General features: G+C 42.3%; 1 protein-coding gene across 2 annotated transcripts in view; it reads right to left on the minus strand.

Moving 5' to 3' along the window:
• Window positions 1-761: 761 nt before the first annotated feature.
• Window positions 762-16513, minus strand: part of LOC109896499 (phospholipid-transporting ATPase ABCA1-like) — a 296174-nt gene continuing 280422 nt past the window's right edge. For both annotated transcript variants that reach the window (XM_031832341.1, XM_031832340.1), the window contains 2 exons: window positions 7571-7814; window positions 762-1268 (listed from right to left, as the gene is read on the minus strand). In XM_031832341.1, coding sequence (XP_031688201.1) covers window positions 1143-1268; window positions 7571-7814 — 370 coding nt within the window. In that variant the 3' untranslated portion in view covers window positions 762-1142. The remainder of the gene's footprint in view (window positions 1269-7570; window positions 7815-16513) is intronic.

The raw sequence follows: 16513 nt of genomic DNA on the forward strand, positions 1-16513 counted from the left end.
CGACTTTTGAACACGGCCTAATGAATCCCGGAGCATATCAAGTTAAAGGAGTTACAAATTCAACTCCTAGTCGCATGACAATTTGTGCAAATGTTTAATAATCTGTTCTGGCACAAAGCAATATTCAGTACAAATAGGATTTCTTATTCTTTGCAATGAACAAGATAGTAATGCGGGGGGACATTGAACGGCATACAAATGACATTGAGCTTTCAAAGTGAACCCTAGTGCTCATGAGGGAAACACACATACAGAGAAGTTATTCGCTTTAGGTAGAAAGTGCTAAGTGCACCTGCAAAAGTAATGCAGGCAAACTGACAAAGTGCTTGGTGTGGTTTCACCATTGTTAAAAATATCTACCTGCATTTTCTCCCAACATAGTTGTATTATACGCATATCTACATGGGTTTTATCGAACGTAAACAGTACAAATGCGAACAAATATATCTTTACAGCTCTACAGAGAGATCCTGAGACAGAGGATAGGCTATATTGAAGGCACACTTTATCCTGCAAGTACACAGTATAAGGCTCTCAACTCTGTCTCGCACTCAATGCATATTTTGCGAAGTGGGGCACGCCATTCTAATTTAGGATAATATGAAAATATCCACAGTATGGCCCTGGAAGACTGATAGGGATCTGGTAAAAAAAAAGGTAGTCCACTATATAGGGAGTGGGTACAATTTGGGAAGTATTAAATGTTTCACCAGTAGCTAGTGAAACAATTGCAACAACAGTCGTAAGAGAATGTCAAGGGGCAACATAGTAGCATGTGTTGACCTTTGAGGAAGAGCTGTTTCCTAGCCATGTCATTTGGCATGACAAGGTCTTAGGAAAATCTGTGTTTCACCACACCACGATTAAGTGTGTCTGTTTTTCATCATAATAAAGAAATCCCCAAAAATAACTGGAGCAGGAGCAGGTAGACCAATCACTTACCAATCATTTACTTGCCCTTATTTCACTCTGCAATTGCATTATATGTGTTATTTACGGTTAACATTTGCATAATAACATACTATAACATTATTGTGTCAACTGGCAGAAGTAAAACAAACTAAATCTATCTACAAGCTTAGACCTGAGATATACAGCGCTAGGTGCTGTTCAGTGATAGAATATGTGGTGAACGTTGGGACTCAGGCGCTCTCTGGGACAGGTGAGTTCTGAGTTTTCATAGGCATTTCGCCGGACACGTCCACTTTGTTGTCATAAGTAGCATGGTTGTCCTCCTCATGTTGGTACCTGGCAAAGTTAACAAAGACCTGGGGATGAAGACAGGGTGGTAAGAGTAGATGCAGGAGGGCCTTGCATGTCACATGCACACACAAATCTGCTCATATGAATGGGTCTCAGTTTAGTTAGATTGAAGTTGGTTAGGTTTTCAGAATTATTGAAGAATTTCAACCGAAAGTCAATCAACGTATCCGATCTGTCCATTCTAATGACATTTCAACAAAACACACTGTGAAACGAGACCGAAGGCATCATGATAATGATCCTCCCCCCCCCACAACAATATTTACAACACTTTCTTTATTAACCTTGGTCTGTGTAACGGGGTGAGGAAACAACGGTAAAAGCTTGTATTCATCAGGTAAAGTATCAAGAAAAGAAGGAAGCGAAATAAAGCAAAAAGGCCTGTGAAAGCCACCATATATTTTAAGATATGAAGTGACTTTATATGTATAGGCCTAAGAGGAAATGGGGGATGGCCAGATTGTATAACAAATCCCATGTCTCGGATCAACACAACTAATATTATGCCATGCTATCTCAGGGAACGAGTGTAGCCACTTAAGCGGAGATTGTTTCTGCAGTGAAACAACAGTTTACAGGGGATGTTGATTCTTCTCCGCCTAGTCCATTAGGCGCTGCCTATGAAGTACAGCTTTCTCAACACTTACAGCCTATAAAATAATGCCACACCATATGCCTACGATCACCTTTGAGGCATAAAACAAGTGCCCTTTTATTTCCTTTGGGCAGCAAAGACAGACAAAAGGAGGAACGATGAAAACAAAAACAAAAAACTTCAACCACCCCTCCTCAGCTCTTCCTCCTAACACAGTCATCTTCTGAATCCCTTGTAGAATCAGGTTCACTCTTCTAACTTCAGCGTCAAAGATAAAGCCCGGACTCTGTTTTAAATCAGCCTGGCATGTTTCATTTGAGATGAAAGGGGAAGGTTCCACCAATTTTCGTGATCCGTTCCGGTTTCAGATAATGTCGGCCATCTTAATTGGAACTAGAAAGTCTTCGTTTGAGACTCAAGAGAAACGTCAGACGGTACGGTAGGAATGTGATACCTTTGATGGAGGAGGATCCTGGGCGTTAGATCCCGTTGAAACACACTTCCTGTTAAATTGAGGAGGACTAGTGCTGTGACGAACCGTACTGCTGGGCTCTTTGAGATTTTGAGATTGACAGACTAAAGTTTAGCAAATGCAACAGGCTTCCTTACAAAAGAATGGCTGACAAAACTTATTTCTATAACTTCACCGTTATGACATCTTATTAAGGAGGGAATGAGGAAGTGTAAAAACAACATCAATGCATTTCTCCATGCCTATCTTCAATTCCACCCATCAGGGGATTATTTGAATTTTAACCCCAGATGCCATTGGTTGAATACAGTATGCTGAGAGGCTTAAAACATTTATGCCTTTAGCTTTCCATATCAGAGTTTGACAGCTCTTTATAAAATGGGTTGTATGGATCCTGGGTGTTGATTGGTTGATATGCGGGAGTGGTGGGCCAACAAAATACCATGACGTGTTAATGTCACAATTCCATTGTCCTCCATTGTTTTAATCTCGCTACTATGTGGTTTGCAACATTCTTGGGTTGTTTAAACCTACTTGTCTGCCTCTATGACCTGTGCAACAATGTTTCATTTTACAAATGTGATCTCTCCCATGCCAGCAGGCTAGCTAGCCCAAGAATGAATGTGGAACTAATAATTCACCATGGAAACCGTAAACACTCGAATTCCATTCATTAATTTTCAGCGCAGTGCAGCCTATGTAGGCCTATTGGATATTTATTAAATCATAATTTTATGAAGTTCTTGTCTCTCATCATCTTTGAATCTCGGCGAGCTACCGACATGCCAATGATTTGTTTAGCATAGCAACGCCTAATGAATAGAATGATTAGAATTAACGACTCGGTCAAAACATGTAAAAGAACTTCAGAATGCAAAAGTTATCCGATGCAGACCTGGAGGCAAGGGAAAAATGGCTGTGAGTGTGTGACAGCTCACTAAAAAGTTATTGGCAGCCTAACATGGAGAACAGAAAACGCTGGAGTACCATTTTAGCTGGCAACGACGTGAGTGGGACGTACCATTCTCTGCCAAAGAAGAGGAAGCACTGGTTGCCACCAACCACAGGCCTTGGATTCGCTTCAGGCCTCAGAACAGCCCTTGTTGGGAGTTGTCACACAATCATTTCTGGGTTTTCAGGCAGTATTACTTTAATATACTATAATGTTCTCTGCGCAAACTATATAATACCCAGAACACATACTGGAACACAATTCTAGGTTGACTACTGTGTATTTGTCAAGGTTGGAAATAATGTATTGTTTGTGAACGCATTCCAACACCCATTCTGAACAATAGAACATTCTATATAGCAGAGCTACGTAAGTGGTCAAAATGTTGTCACCAATAACCCACATGGGAGCAGAGATTGCACTATGGTACATAGTTTTATCCTTTAGTGAATATATTTGATATCCCGCAATCTGCTCAAAAGGCATTGGATGTGTGCAACTGTGCTTGTAATGTTTTCAAATACTAGCATTTCATACGCCACATGCAGTATTAACATCTCTTCTCCCACTGTACTCACTACAAACATGTTTCTCCAATCACCTCTAATCTTCTAAGCATTAGTTTATTATAACTTAGACTTCATGCTCCGGTGCTTGTGACTGACATTTAGTTAATAACAGACGGGTATGGGTATTAACTATGGCATTTGGGTGTTTATTAGATGGCCGCCGACGCGTGGCAAGGAGAAGGACTCAGAGGCGCTCAATTAACCTCGCTGCCGTGGCGGTGGAGTCCCAGTGTGCCACATGCGCCACAATGCATGTTTTAAATACAGGCCACCCCAGTACACGTCAGCTATATGCTAGTTTGTTCCGTTGTCTTTGAAATGCTCTCTGTAGTGGGTGATGAAAAAAAAAAAACTTTTCTTCAGGGACGAACAGTAGAAGTGGTGACACAGTAGATTGAGGTGACACTTAGCTGTCCATGTATAAGGGACATAGAAGCTGCATCAGTGTTTACTACTCATTCTCAGACACTAGGTAACCCTTTGTTTTCCATAAAGGGGAAGATACTGTTTCTTTGAAAATGTCAAGTGCTCAAGTTAATTGTGTATTTTCAATTTGTGTATACTGAACAAATGGCGGAAAACAATGCTTTAAAAGCCAGGATGTTATACTAATTTCTGCTTTTCTTCTAGTAGAATTCACTGCACAATATTGAGGAAGAGTCGTCATGACAACAGCTGATAATCAGCCTTGGGAATGCTCTGTACCAAAATGAATGAACGGGAGGGAATCAACACAACTGTGTATTAGATGACACATTCTCAGTCGGATGAGACTAGTATGCTGAAATTTGTAGCTTATAATATTTGTTTTTACTAAACAGTACATTCTAAATAGTATGTAGTACGATTAGTACACAGTATGTAGTTTTAGTAAGTAGTAAGCGAGACAGATTTCAGACAAGACCACTAGGTTGTTTAAGTAAGTTGTAGGCAAGACACATTTCGGACATGGAACCTTTATTTCAATAAAGGCATTAATTCCTCAGCCTTAGTGCCGGATCAATATGAATTGTAGTGTGAGCCAGATCTTACATGTTGGGGTCTATTTTAACAAACCTACAGCAATGGTAAATCTTAGCGCAGGCGGTAGCGCTGTAGGTTCAGGCGTGTGTCAGAACAATTTTCTGCTATTTTTACAATTATCTGGGAACTTGCTGGAGTTGGTGCATAAGGGCTGGGATTTGATGAATAAACAAGATGTGGTTGTGTCGAGGTATGGCCCCTCACTGGCCAATCAGAACTTGCTCCATGGCGAAATATGTGGATGCTTCAAATTCTTCTTTGTATTTCCATGGAATCAACTCAAATCGCATTGTTAGTCTGTTATAGTTTGTTAAATGGCTTACAGGAACAAAATAACAAAATGTAGACCTATCTTTGCTAAATACGTTAATTTGAACCCATTTTCAGTCCACATTGGTCTAAGTAATTGCATTGCTTCAATAGCATTCACAATGATAAGGGCAAGGCCTACTGTAAATTGTAGTATGGCTGAGCGTGGACAAGCCAAGAATTATCAATAAGCATGATTAACTTAATTATTGATAAGGTCTAAAAATAGAACAAATAATTCTAAACTAAACAAAACTTGTTTTAAATAGGCTGTCACACTTACAGGCACCTTAATTTCTCCATGTGGTCATATAATACTAAAACAACGCAGACTATGGAGGGTTTTACGCACATCCTAACGTTTCACAGTAGCTGGACAAAGATCCAATATAAATAGAAAGGGAGAATGTCCACTCAGCGTTATACTGCTCCTAAATAGGCCTATGTTTTATGAACCTAATCGGAAACATCTTACAGATCAGATCTTACAGATCGCATTCACACATCTCCAGAAGTTCCATTGCAAGCACGTCACGGACGTTGTCACTATAAAACCAGGAAGGTGAATCATTCTAATAATAAGAAGACACGCATTGCTGTTGAACCAGCCTTCGTTATAGCAGGCCTAAGGGAGGGCTCGGGTTTTGAAAATATGAAATGGAAAACAAGCAGTTTTTTACAGGTTAAATATGAGGTTCACCGGTATTCACAAAGGTTCTCATCTCTCGTTTCATGATGGGCATGGGCACTTAGCCTAAATCATGGAGGGGGTTTTACGCACATCCAATACAGGACCAGCATGGCTAAAATCATGTGTGCTTGCCTACAATGCATAGAAGAAAAGGGTATGTCAGCTGTTTTACTCCTTTCAAACTGGATATTTGAATAAAGCTTTGGTGATTAAGATTTATTTCCAAGCAGTCTTAGGAGCCAAACCCTTTATCGACAGTCTTGACTACTTCGCGATTGCATTGGTCAGAAAAAATATATATAACTTAATTGAGAGGGGAGGCTATGCTTGGTTTCTAACCAAATACAATTAAATGGGGGAAAAAAGTTTTTTATGTTTATAAACACAAAGTATACAGGCACCCAAAGCACATTTGGCAAATATTCTTCCATGCGCATATGGGCAGTGTGCAATCACAGCTGTATAGGCTGAGTTTCCGCTGTCAAAATTAATTCCATAACCAACTGCGTTACTGTTAAAATCAGCTTTTGATTGGTCTTAAATATCCCTTTCAGCGCTTCCTGAAATTAGCACTTTGGATCATGTTTTTAATGACACTCCTCAAATATTTCCACCCGCCCATCTGTGCGCCAGCGAGCTGATAAGACAGGTAAATTAAAAACCTGGCATTAGGGCTGTAAAATGCCAGTGCTTCAGTTTTTACATGACAAAGTTGCAAACTAACGTGCGTTTGATACCTAGTGCCGTCGTAACACCAGCCGAAAATAGAACCCTGTAGGTCAGAGCTCTCCTCAATAAATCACCAGCTGAAAGGTGACTGTCTGGTCTCCGTCCACAAAGGTGTTTTTTTTTTTTACCCCCTTTGTGTTTTAGTGCAATGACCTTATAGCCTGCGTGTGATTTTTTTAATTTACGCTGTGATCTGGTAAATATGCTCCATAGCTGCATTGGCGAACATTTCTCTTCTTTTCTTTCTTTCTCTCTTTCTTTCATTTTTCTTTTCTTTATTATTTTATCTCTTTCTTTCATTATTTTCTTTATTTTTTCTTTCCTCTCCTGGCAGTTGCTTTCGAGAGGCTCTCAGACTGAGGGTTGTTTTTATCTAGGCAGGCCTTCTTTCCCCTCCTTTTCTCCCAAAGGATGAGTGGACAGGTGACCTTTGTTGGGCCCTCTTAAGGTGCTCTAGTCTACCCAGACCTCTCCACTGCTGTGCTAATGTTCATCATTGAGGGCGAGGCACACTCTCCTCTCAGAGGCTTGATTACATCAGATCTCAAGCTTCACACATCCAATTGGAAACGTGAGGTGAGGCAGTTGACATTCAACAGCAAGACTAACAGCATTCAGTGTACAAGTCTTAAAGGAAATGTGTTGTATAGATAATATATGCCTTCATTGCCATAACAGGGATGGGCAACTCCACTCCTGGAGTGCCGGCAGATGTTCACCCAGCTTTAACACATGTGCCAAAAAAAGAGACACCCTCTTGCCCTCCAGGATCAGATTTGCCCTCACCAGCCATACAACTCAGCAATGTTAGTGCAGGGAAGGAAGACAATGCCCTGTGTGTCCCCACAACATAGTTAAATAAAATACCATAGAAACACTATAGTATCTCTATGGTCCTCACCCAGAAAAACTACTGAATGAAGGGTTAACCTGATCCAACCTGAAAAACTACTGAATGAAGGGTTACCTGATCCAAAGTGGTCTGGGAGACAGAGTAGTCCTCCACACCCAGCCTCTGCTGATGAGCGGTGAACTGGCTGAAGATGCTGACCAGAGCGCCCTTGCTGAGGGGGAGCTGGTACTGCAGAGTGTTGTGGTGCTTCTCCTTCAGTATGCTACCCGGAAAGGTCTCGTGGACAAACTCCTCCACGGGGCCCAGAGCGGGGGGCGAGCCGCCCACCCTCACGATCACAGTGTAGCCGTCCCCGAATCTGGAGAAAACAGACACTAATGAATAAACACATACACATCAATCAAAGCATATGGACAGACAAAGGCACAAACACATAGCTACAAGTACACACATCAAGCAACACACAAAGGCACATGTGCAAGCAGACACACACAGTCACACACACAGTCATACACACACACACACACGCGCCCTAGTGGCGGTGCCCTAGTGTTAACATAAACATGTGATAAAAGAAGGAGGGATAGAGGGATGGAATGTAAGAGAGAGTGAGCGAGGGAGGGGGACGTATAATTTATCTTAATTTCCCCGGCTGGTTGAAAGCTCCCGGTGCATGCTGCGAGTCGAGGAGCAGGTGCGTCACAAGCAGGCAAGAGCGGTGTGAGTCGGCACAACCCAGAAACTTGTGAGTTGTTTGTCTCCTGAAGGAATTTTCCCTCCACCTCCTTTTCTCTTCTCTATCCCTCCCTCCCTGGTTTGTGTTTGTTAATAAGGTGCTGACGCTAGGAGCACTGTCTAAGTCCTGAGTTTGCACAAAGCCATGAGTTGGCATGTAGATTTACCCATGGTGCTTTGGGTGTACCTATAAGTAGTGGATCATGGTGTGACATGTGGGGTGCATCCAGACACACAGTTCCTACACAGGTCTGTAAAAATGATCAAATCTTTACAATACCTGGGGAGTTTAATATCATCTGTGCACCAAATGGTTCCGTATAGGGAATAGGGTGCCATTTGGGACTCAACGGTAGTGTTTAATATCTGGACTATTTAAGTGTTTAATATCTCAGCAATCACATTAACATTATATAACACTCTGTACAGACTGTGCATATGTGGAACACACCTTGTGCTATGGACGAGGTTGGGGGGTATAGTGTCTTCTCTGTCATCAGACTTGAAACACCTTGATATGAGCCATCTTGGCCATCTTAAAGCCGATCCCAATCTAAGGACATATATTTTCAGGGTATGTATACCTCTGCAAAGTCTAATGTCTCAGTCCCAGTATTTATTTATATGTTTACTGAAAAATAAAAATAGAAAAAACTGAATGCCTCAAAATAATTAGGCAGGAGTAGTAATTAGTTGTTTGGAGGTTATTGTGAATCCAAAATCAGATTTTTCTGACTCATTATTTCGGGGTCTCTTAAGAATGTACAAACAAAGACATTGTGGCATTGTGATAAGGTTCGCTCGTATTAATTCATTCCCTTTCCAATTCAGTAACATGGTGCATTCTGACATGAACAAAAAATATTTCCCGATCATTTCACAGACACATTAAATGCACCAAAATATGATTCTCATTAAATGCTCCCTCACAGTTGGAATAGGCTACTCTGGACATGCGTTGGAGGGTACCCAACTCGCTAACAATCGTCAGCTCGCTAATGGCCTGGTACTCAGGGCTCTATTGTCCCTCTAACCACTCTGACATCAATGCAAATACAACCGAAGATCGCATCAAACACTTCATCAAAACAGTATAATGATTTAAAAACTCACTTCACTGTGATGATCAATTTCAAGAAACAAGTTTAACAACAGGTTGAAACTGAGTGGAAAACATGGTCGTTGTGGATGTTGTTTAAAATCCAAACACAACAAAATGGACAGCGCTTTCTAAGGTGAAGATTAATTCGAAACACCCATACGCATAATACAGCTTATCCATACGCCCATATTTGACCCCAAGCCCTCCCAAAAAACAGAATTAACTTCTTATGGCTGGGGGCAGTATTGAGTACCTTGGATGAATAAGGTGCCCAGAGGTTTTTGCTTGCTACTCAGTCCAAGTTGCTAATATATGCATATTATTAGTATATTTGGATAGAAAACACTCTGAAGTTTCTAAGAATGTTTGAATGATGTCTGTGAGTATAACAGACCTCATATGGCAGGCAAAAACCTGAGAAAAAAATCCAACCAGGAAGTGGGAAATCTGAGGTTGGTCGTTTTTCAACTCATTCCCTACTGAAGATACAGTGGGAAATTGGTCATGTTGCACTTCCTAAGGCTTCCATGAGATGTCAACAGTCTTTAGAAACTTGTTTGAGGCTTCTATTGTGAAGGAGGGGCTCATAAGGGCTCTTTGAGTCAGATGCTCGTTCACGTGAGAGGTATCTCGCGTTCCATTGCTTTTCTACAGACAAAGTACTTCTGGAACATTATTGAAGATTTATGTTAAAAACATCCTAAAGATTTATTCTATACATCGTTTGACATGTTTCTACGGACTGCAACAGAACTTTTTGACAGCTCCCTCCAAATATTTTCTATTGGGTTCAGGTCTGGAGAATGGCTAGGCCACTCCAGGACCTTGAGATGCTGCTTACGGAGCCACTCCTTAGTGGCCCTGGCTGAGTGTTTCGGGTCGTTGTCATGCTGGAAGACCCAGCCACGACCCATCTTCAATGCTCTTACTGAGGGAAGGAGGTTGTTGGCCAGGATCTCGCGATACATGGCCCCCTCCATCCTTCTCTTAATATGGTGCAGTCGTCCTGTCCCATTTGCAGAAAAGCATCCCCACAGAATGATGTTTCCACCTCCATGCTTCATGGTTGGGATGGTGTTCTTGGGGTTGTACTCATCCTTCTTCTTCCTCCAAACACGGCCAGTGGAGTTGAGACAAAAATAGAGCTCTTTGGTCTAATCAGACCACATGAACTTCTCCCATTCTCCCATCCTGGCTTGAGCAGGGGGACCTTGTGTGCGCTGCAGGATTTTAATCCATGACGGCGTAGTGTGTTACTAATGGTTTTCTTTGAGACTATGGTCCCAGCCCTCTTCAGGTCATTGACCAGGTCCTGCCGTGTAGTTCTGGGCTGATCCCTCACCTTCCCCATGATCATTGATGCCCCACGAGGTGAGATCCTGCATGGAGCCCCAGACTGAGGGTGAATGCCCATCATCTGGAACTTCTTCCATTTTTTGAATAATTGCGCCAACAGTTGTTGCCTTCTCACCAAGCTGCTTGCCTTTTGTCCTGTAGCCCATCCCAGCCTTGTGCAGGTCTACAATTGTATCCATGATGTCCTTACACAGCTCTCTGGTCTTGGCCATTGTGGAGAGGTTGGAGTCTGTTTGATTTAGTGTGTGGACAGGTGTCTTTTAAACAGGTAACGAGTTCAAACAGGTGCAGTTAATACCGGTAATAAGTGGAGAACAGGAGGGATTCTTAAAGAAAAACTAACAGGTCTGTGAGAGCTGGAATTTGTACTGGTTGGTAGGTGATGAAATTAATTACTTAAAAATCATACAATGTGATTTTCTGGATTTTTGTTTTAGATTCCGTCTCTCACAGTTGAAGTGTACCTATGATAAAAATTACAGACCTCTACATGCTTTGTAAGTAGGAAAACCTGCAAAATAGGCAGTGTATCAAATACTTGTTCTCCCCACTGTAAGTGAATATTTATAATGTTATTTCTGACTTCTGTTGACTGCACAATATGGCCGATATCTTTTGGCTTGTTTGATTCTCAGTTTATTGCATGGTTTGCTTTTTCCGTAAAGCTTTTTTGAAATCTGACACAGCGGTTGCATTAAGGAGAAGTGTATCTAAAGTTCCATGCATTAACACTTGTATTTTCATCAACATTTATTATGAGAATTTCTGTAAATTGATGTGGCTCTCTGCAAAATCACCGCATGTTTTTGGAACTACTGAACATAACGCGCCAATGTATACTGAGATTTTTTGATATAAATATGAACTTTATCAAACAAAACATACATGTATTATGTAACATGAAGTCCTATGAGTGTCATCTGATGAAGATCATCAAAGGTTAGTGATTAATTTTATCTATATTTCAGATTTTTGTGACTCCTCTCTTTGGCTGGAAAAATGGCTGTGTTTTTCTGTCACTTGGCTCTGACCTAACATAATCGTTTGTGGTGCTTTCGCCATAAAGCCTACTTGAAATCGGACACTGTGGTGGGATTAACAAGAAGTGTATCTTTAAAATGGTGTGAAATACTTCTATGTTTGAGGAATTGTAATGATGAGATTGCTGTTGCTTTGAATTTGGCGCCCTGCACTTTCACTGGCTGTTGTCATATCGATCCCGTTAGCGGGATCTCAGCCCAATAATTGTTTTTAATAATGATTTTTCCATTACACAATACATAGCCTAATAGCCTACCGCATATTATGCACGGCAGAAAGAAACACAGATTTAAGATTTCTTTGGTACTTGGTAATTGGTCTAGCCTATACTCCAAAATTCTATAAATTCTAGTCATCGCCTTTGAGTGTGGACTGTTTTATGCATACTGGATGGACTGGTTACCTAATGCTCCGCTCCAACATTTCTATCAATGAGTCTGGGAGAGAACATAGGCGATGCTGTTGGTTCATTGATTGTGCAGGGCGGCTTACAGAGTTAGCCTACAATTACAGTGAATTTGTATTTGATTTTGAATAGCATAGTAATAGGGCATTTTTTATATTTTCATAATCAATAAGCTTACACATTACCTTTAGCTACAGAATATCTCACCACCGTGTGCTTCTATCTCCTCCTCTCTCTCCTTCATTCCTTTCTCGAGCGCAGAGAGAGGGGCTGTCAACAGTGTCATGAAATATGTTTTGTTGTGAAAACATGATACTATTGATGTTTCCAAACAGACTTCACATTTCCCAAATTAAGCACTGGGTAGCTGCTGGAACAGGGTTGGAGAGTCAAAAAGAGCAAGATGGCGCCCACAGAGATGGTCAGCTCGCTTCACGTCCTTAGGAAACTATGCAGTAATTTGTATTTTTTTAATGTATTATTTCTTACATTGTTAGCCCAGAAAATCTTAACTGTTATTACATCCAGCCGGGAAGAACTATTGGATATAAGAGCAACATTAACTTACCAACATTACGACCTTCCCAAAGCAGATCCTTTGTTCGGAGCTCCACCCTGGACATTGGTTCTAATCCCAGAGGCCGTCTCAAAACAACGTGGTCGCCGCAGGAAAGGCAGCCAGAGCGGCCTCATGGTCAGACTTAGAAGGCGAGCACACCATCCACCGCTTCCGAGCATATTACTCGCCAATGTACATTCTCTAGACAACAAGGTGGACTAAATTAGGGCACGAGTTGCCTTCCAGAGAGACATCAAAGATTTTAACATTCTCTGTTTCACGGAAACATGGCTCACTCGGGACATGTTGTCGGAGTCGGTATAGACACAGAGTTTCTTCATGCGTTGTGCCGACAGAAACAAACATCTCTGGTAAGAAGAAGGGCGTGGGTTTATACCTCATGTTTAACGTGGTGTAATCATAACAACATACAGGAACTCAAGTCCTTTTGTTCACCTGACCTAGAATTCCTTACAATCAAATGCCGACCGCATTATCTTCCAAGAGAATTCTCTTCGATTATAGTCACAGCCGTGTATATCCCCCCCAAGCAGATACCTCGACGACCCTGAAAGAACTTTACTGGACTCTATGTAAATTGGAAACCATATATCCTGAGTCTGCATTTATTGTGGCTGGGGATTTTAACAAAGCTAATTTCAGAACATTGATTGTTGCACCCTTTCGAGCAAAACTTTGGACCACTGCTACTCAAACTTCCGCAGTGCATACAAGGCCCTCCCCCACCCTCTATTCGGCAAATCTATTCAAATCTATTCGGCAAACCATGACTCCATCTTATTGCTCCCCTCGTATAGGCAGAAACTAAAACAGGTCGCGCCCGTGCTTAGGCTATCCATCACTGGTCTGACAAATTGGATTCCACGCTTCAAGATTGCATCGATCACGTGAACTGGGATATGTTCTGTGTAGCCTCAGACAATAACATCAACGTATACGCTGACTCGGTGAGTGAGTTTATTAGGAAGTGCATTGGAGATGTTTTGTTCTCTCTGTGACTTTTAAAACCTTCCCTCCTAACCAGAAACCGTGGATTGATGGCAGCATTCATGCAAAACTGAAAGCGCAAAACACCAAGTTTAATCATGGCAAGGCGACTGGAAACATGATTGAATACAAAGAGTGTAGCTATTCCCTCCGCAAGGCAATCAAACAAGCAAAACTTCAGTATAGAGACGATGGAGAGTCGAAATTCAACAGCTCAAACATGAGACGTATGTGGCAGGGTCTACACATAATCACGGAATACAAAAAGAAAACCAGCCCCGTCGCGGACATCGACGTCTCACTCCCAGACAAATTAAACAACTTCTTGGCACGCTTTGAGGACAATACAGTGCCACCTACACAGCCCGCTACCAAGGACTGTGGGCTCTCCTTCAACGTGGCCGACGTGAGTAAAACATTTAAACGTGATAACCCTCGCAGGGCTGCCGGCCCAGACGACATCCCTATCCGCATCCTCAGAGCGTGCACAGACCAGCTGGCTAGTGTGTTTACGGACATATTCAATCAATCCCTATCCCAGTCTGCTGTCCCCACATGCTTCAAAAGGGCCACCATTGTTCCTGTTCCCAAGAAAGCTAAGGTAACTGAACTAAATGACTATCGCCCAGTAACACTCACTGTCATTATGAAGTGCTTTGAGAGACTAGTCAAGGATCATATCACCTCCACCCTACCTGACACCCTAGACCCACTCCAATTTGCTTACCTCCCCAATAGGTCCACAGACGATGATATCGCCATCACACTGCCCTGTCCCATCTGGACAAGAGGAATACCTACTGTATGTAAGAATGCTGTTCATTGACTACAGCTCAGCATTAAATACCATAGTACCCTCCAAACTCATCATTAAGATTTAGGCCCTGGGTCTCGACCCCGCCCTGTGCAACTGGGTCCTAGATTTTCTGATGGGCCGCCCCCAGGTGGTGAAGTAAGGAAACAACATCTCCACCCCACTGATCCTCAACACTGGGGCTCCACAAGGGTGCAATGTCAGCCTTCTCCTGTAATCCGTGTTCACCAATGACTGCGTGGCCATGCACGCCTCCAACTCAATCAACAAGTTTGTAGATAACACTACAGTAGTAGGCTTGATTACCAACAATGTGAAGACAGCCTACAGGGTTGAGGTGAGGGCCCTCGGAGTGTGGTGTCAGGAAAACAATCTCTCACTCAACGTCAACAAAACAAAGGAGATGATCGTGGACTTCAGGGAACAGCAGAGGGAGCACACCTTATCCACGTCGACGGGGCAGTAGTGGGGAAGGTGGAAACTTTTAAGTTCTTTAGCGTACACATCACGGACCAACTGAAATGGTCCACCCACACAGACAGCGTGGTGAAGAAGGCACAACAGCGCCTCTTCAACCTCAGGAGGCTGAAGAAATGTGGCTTGTCAACAAAAACCCTCACAAACTTCTACAGATTCACAATCGAGAGCATCCTGTCAAGCCGTATCACCACCTGGTACGACAACTGCACAGCCCTCAACCACAAGGCTCTCCAGAGGCTAGTGCAGTCTGCACAACGCATCACCGGGGGCAAACTGCCTGCCCTCCAGGACACCTACACCACCTGATGTCACAGGAAGGCCAAAAAGATCATCAAGGACAACAACCACCCGAGCCACTGCCTGCTCACCCCGCTATCATTCAGAAGGCGAGGTCAGTACAGGTGCATCAAAGCTGGAACCGAGAGACTGAAAAACAGCTTCTACCTCAAGGCCATCAGACTGTTAAACAACCATCACTAACATAGAGGCTGCTGCCAACATACAGACTCAAATCACTGGCCACTTTAATAGATGGATTTAACAAGGGTATCACAAGTCACTTTAAATATTGCCACTTTAATAATGTTTACATATCCTGCATTACTCATCTCATATGCATACAGTCGGAAGTTTACATACACCTTAGCCAAATACATTTAAACTCAGTTTTTCCACAATTCCTGACATTTATCCTAGTAAACATTCCCTGTCTTAGGTCAGTTAGGATCACCACTTTATTTTAAGAATGTGAAATGTCAGAATAATAGTAGAGAGAATGATTTATTTCAGCTTTCATTTCTTTCATCATATTCCCAGTCAGTCAGAAGTTTACCAACATTCAATTAGTATTTGGTAGCATTGCCTCTAAATTGTTTTACTTGGGTCAAACATTTCGGGTTGTCTTCCACAAGCTTCCCACAATAAGTTGGGTGAATTTTGTCCCATTCCTCCTGACAGAGCTGGTGTAACTGAGTCAAGTTTGTAGGCCTCCTTGCTCACACACACTTTTTCAGTTCTGCCCAAACATTTTTTAGAGGATTGAGGTCAGGGATTTGTGATGGCCACTCCAATACCTTGACTTTGTTGTCCTTAAGACATTTTGTCACAACTTTGGAAGTATGCTTGGGGTCATTGTCCATTTGGAAGACCCATTTGCGACCAAGCTTTAACTTCCTGACTGATGTCTTGAGATGTTGCTTCAATATATCCACATAATTTCCATTCCTCATGATGCCATCTATTTTGTGAAGTGCACCAGTCCCTCCTGCAGCAAAGCACCCCCACAACTTGATGCTGCCACCCCCGTGGTTCATGGTTGGGATGGTGTTCTTCGGCTTGCAAGCCTCCCCCTTTTTCCTCCAAACATAATGATGGTCATTATGGCCAAACAGTTCTATTTTTGTTTGATCAGACCAGAGGATATTTCTCCAAAAAGTATGATCTTTGTCCCCATGTGCAGTTGCAAACCATATTCTGGGTTTTTTATGGTGGTTTTGGAGCAGTGGCTTCTTTCTTGCTGAGCGGCCTTTTAGGCTATGTCGATATAAGACTTGTTT

This window comes from Oncorhynchus kisutch, linkage group LG9 (assembly GCF_002021735.2).
Source record: "Oncorhynchus kisutch isolate 150728-3 linkage group LG9, Okis_V2, whole genome shotgun sequence".
NCBI lineage: Eukaryota > Metazoa > Chordata > Actinopteri > Salmoniformes > Salmonidae > Oncorhynchus > Oncorhynchus kisutch.